A 10,569-nucleotide genomic window follows, 5' to 3' on the forward strand; every position below is an offset into this window, starting at 1 on the left:
GGCCGACCAAAGCCTTGTGAGTGGATTTGGTAGACGGAAACTGAAAGAAGCCTGTCGTATATATGTATGTATATATATGTATATATATGTGTGTGTGTGTATATGTTTCTGTGTCTGTGTCTGTGTTTGTCCCCCTAGCATTGCTTGACAACCGATGCTGGTGTGTTTACGTCCCCGTTACTTAGCGGTTCGGCAAAAGAGACCGATAGAATAAGTAGTACTGGGCTTACGAAAGAATAAATCCCGGGGGTCGAGTTGCTCGATCAAAGGCGGTGCTCCAGCATGGCCGCAGTCAAAATGACTGAAACAAGGAAAGAGAGAGAAAAAAAAAAAAAAAGAAACTACGTATTTTTTAATCCCGGATTATTTCATTTAATCCCGGTGCTTTATAAGATAAGCGACAGTTTCTAGTTCGCACCGGCTGGTTAGTCACGAAGGAGTGTTTGGTGTCCTCGTGTGAAGCCGATTCCTCAGATGATGGCTAATTCGATTCTGGTCATAACACGGTGAAGCGAAGCTATGGATTAATCAACCATGACGACACGCACGTGTTAAGCTAATTGGACACACTCACAAATGCTTTTTTATATCCACATGAACTATTTCCACTCATTCCTTCCTGGTCACATGTAACTTAAAAAAGCAATCCAACCGTGACATTGCCATCATGTTGCCATCGAAAATTATCCCGTCACTCGTTTCCTTTATGGTGGGGTTAATATCATCTGGTTTGGTCATCGGAACCGTTTACAAACTCTACGGTTACGGAGTGAAGAAGCTGCGAAAGGGCCGCCGGGGCGACGAGGGTTCTGAAGATGAAGATGAGATTTTCACAGAAGTTCTCATGTTCCCCGATAAACACATTGCGTGCAAGAACAACTTTCTACTGGAATCTGGTTGTGTTCGCTCCGACTGTTCTCTGTCCCATTACAAAACTTCCCTAAGCGAAATCTACCGACGTCTCTGTGCAGCCAAAAAATACATCTGTGTCTGTGTTTTCCACATAACTTACAAGGATCTTGTAGATATTTTAATTGCCATGAACAAGAAAGGTGTCTGTATTCAGGTGATAACTGATGATGAGAAAACTGACAGTGAATCTCAGGTAGACCGACTTAGAGCGCACAGTAAGTACACCTACAATTATCTTTATTTTATTAAGGTGTAATAGAATTTTGTTTCTCCCAATTATTACCCTAAATATTCGTGACTGGGTTTCCAGTTTAGCTTTAAACCGCTTATGCTCCGAAGTAAAGCATGAACACCACATCTTCCTATACTCTACATCTGCCAAAATCGTCTCCAGATTTTCAAAAAAGTTGGTATTAACTCATCAGGTGACTTTGGCGTTTTTGTTTAGCCCTAGGTCAACACTAATCCAGTTGGCAATCAACTAAACAGTTCCAACCGTGACCATTCCGTCTTTTTATATATCTTGGACTACATAGCTCAATGCAGCCTCCCTTTTCTAAGAGGGTAGGGTGTAGTAATTTAAGGGAGATTTGGCTTGAGCCACTACATGGTCGCACAACCCTTTAAAAATAGCCAGTTATTCTTTTTATTCTTTTAATTACACCCGTCCTCCTTTTAAAGGGAAGGTCAGACCGGATAATGTCCTAGATATACTGCGGGAAAGGGATACTCATACTTGAAATACTTAGGTTAGAGCTTATGGAAGGCTTATCAACAGCCATGTATAAGGCTACCCCGTCGGCTTGATGAGGCTGAAACATAGCATATATGAAGAGATTAAGATTATCGAACCGACCACCCACGCCATCCAAAATGAGATCGCTATTACTGTATCTATATAAACCTATCCCTGTACTTAATTACTTTTCGTTTTACCTCGTTCTACGTCTCTTACCTCTGAGTTCTGTTCTTAATTATTTTCCCACCATTTCTATTCTTTGTTGTTCATGAAATCCCCTATATTTTCTTCGACCCCCTTCTTTACAGAATAAATACGGCCTATCTATCCCCCTACTTCAGCTGTATTGATTTTTATATCATTGAAGGCTTTGCAAAAAATAGCATTTATTGATTTGTTGACATTGTCCTTCTAGATATATCGATTTACTTGTCCCGTATGACCTTTTGACCTTTCAGCTAGTAAATTCAACTAAAAATAGCTTAAAGAATTTATTGGTTTAAAACGAATGGATTTTCATGTTCAATCTTAAATAAATGGCAAAAAAAAAATACGTTGCCCCGCGAACTTGAACAATTTGCTCCGAGTGATAAATTTTACGATCGCATTATAATATTGCAGCCACCCACGACCGTTTTCTAATTCTGTTGTCGATTGATACAGCAGGAAAGCATCGATCTGGTTCTCGGTCATCCAGTATTATGACTATTTACCTGGAGACTGGCTGCATCTTTCTCCGTCCCCCTCTTCCTCACACTCTTTCTCTATCCACTCCCGCCTCCACACTCTTTCTCTTCCACCTTATCTCTTTTCCTCACAATATCTAAACATGGCCTAAAAAGTGATTTCAAGTGTTGTCGTTAAGCCCCAGGTCAGCCCTATGCAGCATACCTATTTCTTTACTACCCACAAGGGGCCAAACACAGAGGGGATAGACAAGCGGATTAAGTCGATTATATCGACCCCCAGTGTGCAACTGGTACTTATTTAATCGACCCCGAAAGGATGAAAGGCAAAGTCGACCTCGGCGGAATTTGAACTCAGAACGTAGCGGCAGAGGCTACGTTCTGCCGCTACGTTCTGAGTTCAAATTCCCCCGAGGTCGACTTTGCCTTTCATCCTTTCGGGGTCGATTGCAGCATACCTCTAATCAAAAGCGTTCCATCCGTAACCATCCCGTCTTTTCCTTATGTGTAAAGAATTCGAGACCTTATCTTACGGGTCCTTTTCTAAGATAGTGGTGTGTTATCTAGTAATGATTTAACTGCTATTTTTAGCAGTTCGTGCGAGCTGCTAGACATAACACTGGTTTGTTTCAATCTTGTTTGGACTGTGCTGTATAAATATTATTTACAGTTGGGATCTTCGTCAGTTTCCGTATGCCCTTCGATTTATGTAACAGAAATAATTAGTAAATGTCTCATTGGCGGAAGTTTAATGAGCGAAGTGAAACCGTTTCAGAAGAGCGTTTTTTGTTAGTTTTCGTAATTTTATTCGAAAAGTTTCTGTTGTAATTTTCATCCTCATCATCATCGTGTCTGTTTTCCATGCTGGCATGTGTTGGACGGTTTGATAGGAGTTGGCAAGTCAGAGGATTGCACCAAGGCCTATAGTCTACTTTGGCATGGTTTCTATGACTGGATGAACTTCCTAATGCCGACCACTTTTCAGAGTATACTGAGTGTGGCACCAGCACCAGTGGGGGTCACTGAGTAACTTACAAAACAAAGACCCCTTGAGGAGTAGTGGTGATGGAGGTGGTTTTGTCCTAGTTGGCTAAAGTATAATAGAGAGATAGAAGGCGGCGAGCTGGCAGAAACGTTAGCGCGCCGGGCGAAATGCTAAGCGGTATTTCGTCTGTCGTTACGTTCTGAGTTCAAATTCCGCCGAGGTTGACTCTGCCTATCATCCTTTCGGGGTCAATTAAATAAGTACCAGTTGCGCACTGGGGTCGATATAATCGACTTAATCCGTTTGTCTGTCCTTGTTTGTCCCCTCTATGTTTAGCCCCTTGTGGGTAGTAAAGAAATATATAATAGAGGGATAGAGAGAGGTGTCTTGCTGTACAGGTGTTATATGGCTACCTAGGTTGGAATAGAAGAGAGAGAGAGAGAGAGTTTGTGGTGGAGATGTGTTGAGAAATATCTTCTAGGTACAGTGTGGGTGGTGAATACAAGTGGTTTACAAAGGAGTGGACAGGGCGAGTAGGCATATGTGATGGTGAGAAATATTGGAGTGGGTTAGGGTAGGGGGAAGGTTAAATCAGGTGTTGGCAGCCTGTGGGCGGCATGACTTTCTGAATTGCACATTTAATGAAAATATTACCTTGAAGCAGTTGTAACAGGGATGAAAGGTCTATAACACTTGAGGGGTGCAGGTCTCATCCCGTTACATTAAATTATTTGTCGAAGGAAAAGCAAGACATCGAATATCTTCAATAACATAAATATTTTATTTTTCTGGATTCGCAATATATATACATATATATATATATATATATATATATATATAATTACAGCGTGGAAGGTGTTTGTAATCCATTTAAGAAACACACAAAAGCTGTTCGGTTCACTTCAACATTTAAGTTTAATTTGTCAAAATATTTTCGTCGCTAAAATCCGCGACTTGTTCACTGACGAAAATCCCTGCTGCATCGGATTTTTGCATCGGAGATGCAGCACAGATTTTTGTCAGTGAACAGGTCGTGGATTTTAGCGATGAAAATATTTTGACAAATTAAACTTAAATGCTGAAGTGAACCGAACGGCTTTTGTGTGTTTCTTAAATGGCTTACAAACACCTTCCACACTGCAAGTGTTTTCGTTTCAGCACACGATCTCAGATCAAATCACTTGCTATGCGAGTACATCTCTGTAAAATATATATATATATTTCCTTCAGGGCAAACCGGTAGCCATTGGAGCTTAAATGGTGTGAACCAAATCCTGTTTTGTTTCAGCATAGTGTGGCTTTGCCACATGGTAGCAGCTTGAGGAGAGATGTGAGAACACGTCTGTTCTGTTCGGCTTCAGCTTCGAGAGAGAGATCGGTACATGGGAAGTTTTGCAGCTAGTAGTTCTCTGTGCATGAGGGAACTTCGAGCGGCCTCTCAGAAGAAATCCAACTCTGCGCATGCTCGCTGAAGACTTCCAAAATGGTGTCACTGTATAGTGTATCTTGCTTCTTGAAAAATGTTGCCCATGTCTGGAATAAATGCTTCACTGGCATCATAGTCATTGTTATTTTTATTTTAACAAACATATGGAACAGATGTATACTTAAATCTACTCCAGTTGCAGTGTATTTCAGTGTTAGTTAAGTGTCACACACTGCAGGTTTTTTTTATTATTAGTGCATACTTGGGTAGGGTAATCAGTGGAAATCTATAATGGAGGTCTTGGAATGATGTGTGGAGTACAACTATAGGGAATGATGTATAGGGTACAGTGCAGAAGTTTGGTTGTTTATGTGTGGGATATGATGTAAAAATCTGGATGTGTTATGCTGGGTGCAGTTGGTAGTCTGGATATCTGCACGAGGTGTAGTATAGGAGTGTGCATATGGCTCTGTGGAGCACAGGGTGGAAGATTGAGGTACAGTGTGAAAATTTGGGTATATATAGCCAAGGGAGTAGCAGAAAAGAAGAAGTTTGCCAATGTTCAGCAATGTGAGGACCAAAGAACTGAAGTATTTCGCATTGTAAGACAATGTGTGAGAGAAAAACACGATGTCATTGGAAAGAAATGTGTCCGCATGGATGGTGGTGCCCTTGCGTTTAATGATTCCACAAAGAAAGAGGCTTGGAAATGCCATTATGAAAAATTGCTGAATGTAGAGAATGAATGGGAGGAGAAGAATCTACCAAATGTTGAACCAATTGGGGGACCAAATATCTGAATCGACAGTACCCAGGTAGATAAAGCAATTAAGGATATGAAGACAGGGAAAGCACCTGGCCCATCAGGAATCACCGCGGGGATGCTTAAAATATTGGGCGGTGTAGGTTATGGTCATGTCACCCATATTGTAAATCAGGTAGTTCATGAAGGAGTCATACCCAAGGACTGGTGTAGCAGTACCATAGTCAACTGCCACAAGGGGAAAGGTGATGCTTTAGATAGAAATAACTACAGGGGTATGAAATTATTGGATCAGATGATGAAAGTTACAGAGAGGGTCATAGCCCAACTAATTAGGGAGAGAGTTAGCCTAGATGAGATGCAGTTTGGTTTTGTGTCAGGCAGAAGCACCACTGGTGCTATATTTTTGGTAAGAAAACTGCAGGAGAAATATCTAGCCAAAGATAAACCTCTGTATTTGGTTTTTGTTGACTTGGAGAAAGCCTTTGACAGGATCCCCCGATCACTTATCTAGTAGCCAATGTGGAAATTGGGGATAGCGGAGTGGCTGGTAAGAGCTGTACAGGGATGCTGTCAGTAAGGTGAGGGTTGGCAATGAGTATAGTGAAGAATTCCGAGTAGAAGTAGGGGTTCACCAAGGATCAGTTCTCAGCCCCCTCTTATTCATTATAGTCCTCCAGGCAATAACATAGGAATTCAAGACAGGCTGCCCCTGGGAGCTCTTCTATGCTGATGACCTTGCTCTAATAGCTGAGTCACTGCCAGAACTGGAGACAAAGTTTAGGGTGTGGAAGCAAGGTCTTGAATCGAAGGGCCTTAGGGTTAACCTAGCAAAAACCAAAGTTTTAGTAAGCTGTCGAATCACAATCCCCTTCAGGTAGATGGCCCTGCTCGATCTGTAGAAAAGGCATGGGTAGAAACTCCATACAACGTACCCGGTGTAAGCTATGCACACATAAGCAGTGCAGCAATATCAAAGGAAAGTTAACTGGGAAAATAGTTTTTGTGTGTGGCAAATGCACAGGGGCAATAAACACTGAAGATGTACAGAAAACAGATTCCATCACATGCCAGGGGGCAAAACTAGAAGTAGCTAATAGCTTCCACTACCTAGACGACCAAGGTCTGTAATTGGGGTGATTGTTCTGAGAGTGTAGCGACTAGAGTAAGACTAGCCTGGGCAAAAGTTCAAGGAGCTCCTACCTCTGCTGGCAACTAAGGACCTTTTGCTCACTGCCATGCTACACAACAGTGAAACATGGGCCATGAATGCTGAAGACATGCGTAGGCTTGAAAGAAATGAAGCTAGTATGATCCGCTGGGTGTGTAATGTCAGTGTGCATACACGACAGAGTATAAGTGGCCTGAGAGAAAAGTTGGGCATAAGAAGCATCAAATGTGGTGTGCAAGAGAGGCAACTGCACTGGTATAGTCATGTGTTACATATGAATGAAGACAGCTGTGTGAGGAAGTGGCATTCCCTAACTGTAGAAGGAACCTGTGCTCATACCACTCTTGCTTCACATCATCTTTGCTGCCACCTATTACCTCTCAGACTCGTACCTATCTTTCCCCCACTTCTCTTCTAACTGATATTTATGATTGACTCCTGCCCCCACCTGTGTTCACCACTCATTACATTTCCCTCTATATCTTTATTCATCTTCCTGTAACTTGAGGCTATGCCCTAACACATTTTCACCACCATCCTCTTCCTCTGCCAAATGAGATAACCGTGTATTCCCCACAGCAAGACACCTATTTCTTTATTACCCTCAAGGGGCTAAACACAGAGAGGACAAACAAGGACAGACAAACGGATTGAGTCGATTATATTGACCCCAATGCGTAACTGGTACTTATTTAATCGACCCCGAAAGGATGAAAGGCAAAGTCGACCTCGGCGGAATTTGAACTCAGAACGTAAAGACAGACGAAATACCTATTTCTTTACTACCCACAAGGAGCTAAACAGAGAGTGGACAAACAAGGATATACAAACGGATTAAGTCAATTATATTGACCTCAGTGCGTAACTGGTACTTATTTAATCAACCCCGAAAGGATGAAAGGCAAAGTCGACCTCAGCGGAATTTGAACTCAGAACGTAGTGGTAGACGAAATACCGCTAAGCATTTCGCCTGGCGTGCTAACGGTTCTGCCAGCTCGCCGCCTTGCTCTTGTCCTCCTATCATACTTTAACCTCTTAATCACTTGGCAAAAAAGGCCACTTCCCTCAATATTACCCCTGCTCCTCAGTTAAGAGTTCTTGCCTTGCAAGCTTCTTCATAACTTCAGTAGTGCTGATACTATGTCAAAAGTGCCAAGTACACTCTGATGTTAGGAAGGGTATCAAGCCATAGAAACTATGCCAAAGCAGACCTTGGTGCCCGATGCAGTCTTCTGACCTGCTAGCACCTGTTGACCCATTCAATCTATGAACCGATGGGAAACCGACATTAACTGATTGACATCATCAGTTAATGTCTGTTTGCTATGACGATGAGGGTATGGTGTTAAATAGTTATTTCTCCTTTGCTTTCTTTCTTTCTTTGTTTTTTTTTTTCAAATTATAACTGCTATGGTGTGATTGAAGCTGATAATTGGTATTTATGTTTTATACAATAAATCAATGAAAGAAATTACTCAGACACTAATCTTGTGAAAAACAATTAAGGTAGTATTAATGTATTTAATGCTAATCATTAAAAAGCTAATTAAAAATAATTACGACTTGAGATTTTAGTGTGGTTTTTTTCATCATCATCATCATCGTTTAACGTCCATCTCCCATGCTAGCATGGGTTGGACGGTTCGACCGGGGTCTGGGAAGCCAGGAGGCTGCACCAGGCTCCAGTCTGATTTGGCAGAGTTTCTACAGCTGGATGCCCTTCCTAATGCCAACCACTCCATGCGTGTAGTGGGTGCTTTTTACGTGCCACCAGCACAGGGGCCATGCGAGGCTGGCAATGGCCATGATCGGTTGGTGCTTCTTACGTGCCACTGGCACAGAAGCCAGTCAAGGTAGCGCTGGCATCGGCCATGTTCGGATGGCGCTTTTTACGTGCCACCAGCACAGGTATCACAACTACAATTTCAATCGATTTTTTATGTTGATGTACTTGACTCAAAAGGTCTCCTCAAGCACAGGGTCGAAACGGTGTTTCTTTACAATTCATCATTGGTAGTGCCCTGTATTATGAAGGTTGTGTGTGAAGGTGAGAATGACCATGCTAATATTTTTATAAGTTTCCATAATTTTTATTACCCAGAACATTTGCATTTACATATATACAACAATAAAACAATATACATGAGAGGGTGAATGTGATAATTAAAAGTTTTTATTCTATTAAATATTCTAGTTATTTATTTGAAAATTATTAGGCGCTTACCAACCACATGGTTCCAGGCTTAGTTCCACTGAGTGGCACCTTGGGCAAGTGTCTTCTACTATAGCCTTGGGTTGACCAAAGCCTCGTGAGTGGATTTGGTAGACAGAAACTGAAAGAAGCCCATCTTATATATGTGTTTATGTGTCTGTTTGTCCCCCCCAACATTGCTTGACAACTGATGCTGGTGTGTTTTTGCCAGGGATGTAGCCAGCCCACTTATGCATACCTTTCCTTCTTTGGACACAAAACTCTGTTTGCAAAGACCTGGTAAGGCAAGTACATCAACATCAAAAATCAATGGAAATTGTAGTTGTGATCCCTGTGCTGGAGGCATGTAAAAAGCACCATCCGAACGTGGCCGATGCCAGCGCCGCCTTGACTGGCTTCTGTGCTGGTGGCATGTAAAAAGCACCAAGCGATTGTGGCCGTTGCCAGCCTTGCCTGGCACGTAAAAAGCACCCACTACACTCATGGAGTGGTTGGCGTTAGAAAGAGCATCCAGCTGTAGAAACTCTGCCAGATTAGACTGGAGCCTGGTGCAGCCTCCTGGCTTCCTAGACCCTGGTCGAACTGTCCAACCTATGCTAGCATGGAAAGCAGACGTTAAACGATGATGATGATGATGAGAGTATTGGTGTATTTCAGAGACACTCAGGGATGCCATTTGTATTTTATGATTTTAAATTTTTATTGTGTACTTAATGTGTTTATTTTTATATTTTCAGATATTCCAGTACGTACCGACCACTCATCGTCATTCATGCATCATAAATTCACAGTTATTGACCGAAAGATTGTAATTCATGGCTCCTTTAACTGGACTTTCAGTGCCATCAACGGTAACCTGGAGAATGTACTGATAACCAATGATTCAGACATTGCACAAAATTTTCAAAGAGAATTTGATTTACTTTGGACCAAGTTTGACATGACAGCCAATAACCAGAAACATACAAATGGTTGTATAAAGCATATAAAACTTTGATTGTAGAGCATTAATAGATATATATATGTCATCTAGATTTTTCAAATTTATTTTTCAAAAATGATCTTTCCTATCATAGTTAATTCCTCAGCTGGAATCATATCACTCAGTGCTCAACGATGATATTACAGCTTAAGTCTTGTTCACCTTGCAAGTAGGCTGTCGGTTTTGGCTTATGTTACCGTGGCTTATAACAACAACTTTTCTATGGGAGAGATTATTTTGTTTTTTAAAGAATTACCATAGAAGTGACTGTACTATAGAGATTCAGTCTTCTGCCATATTACAAAAGAGCTTTGTCTTAAGATCTGAACCTTTTAAATTATTTTCTTTATCAGACACTGATCATTGAGAAACCTGTGAACCGACTTAACATCTGTTCACTTAAAATGCACAGCAGAAAGCATTATGGTGCTGCAAAATTAACTGTGAATAGAACCCAAGGCTTCTTTGAAGAGTTGTATATTGATGGGGTAGTATGGACTATTGATAGGATACAATAGACTGATTATAATTTGAATTTGAAATGTTAATCTAGCAAACACCACTATTTTCTGACTATTTAACACACACACACACACACATATAATATATATATATAGGTGAGAGAGTTGGTGTGTGAAAGCACGTAGTTGGATGTATAAAAAATAGAAAAGAATGAAAAAACTACAGAAGACT

The 10,569-nt window shown here is 41.3% G+C and overlaps 1 protein-coding gene across 1 annotated transcript; it reads left to right on the top strand.

The window, feature by feature from the left end:
• The first annotated feature begins 398 nt into the window (after window positions 1-398).
• LOC115231071 (mitochondrial cardiolipin hydrolase) lies at window positions 399-10,569 on the top strand. The gene is made up of 2 exons (XM_029801162.2): window positions 399-1,127; window positions 9,632-10,569. The coding sequence occupies exons 1-2, from the start codon at window positions 668-670 to the stop codon at window positions 9,889-9,891; spliced, it is 720 nt and encodes a 239-aa protein (XP_029657022.1). The 5' UTR covers window positions 399-667; the 3' UTR covers window positions 9,892-10,569.

This window comes from Octopus sinensis, linkage group LG2, assembly GCF_006345805.1.
Source record: "Octopus sinensis linkage group LG2, ASM634580v1, whole genome shotgun sequence".
In the NCBI taxonomy this organism is placed as follows: Eukaryota; Metazoa; Mollusca; class Cephalopoda; order Octopoda; family Octopodidae; genus Octopus; species Octopus sinensis.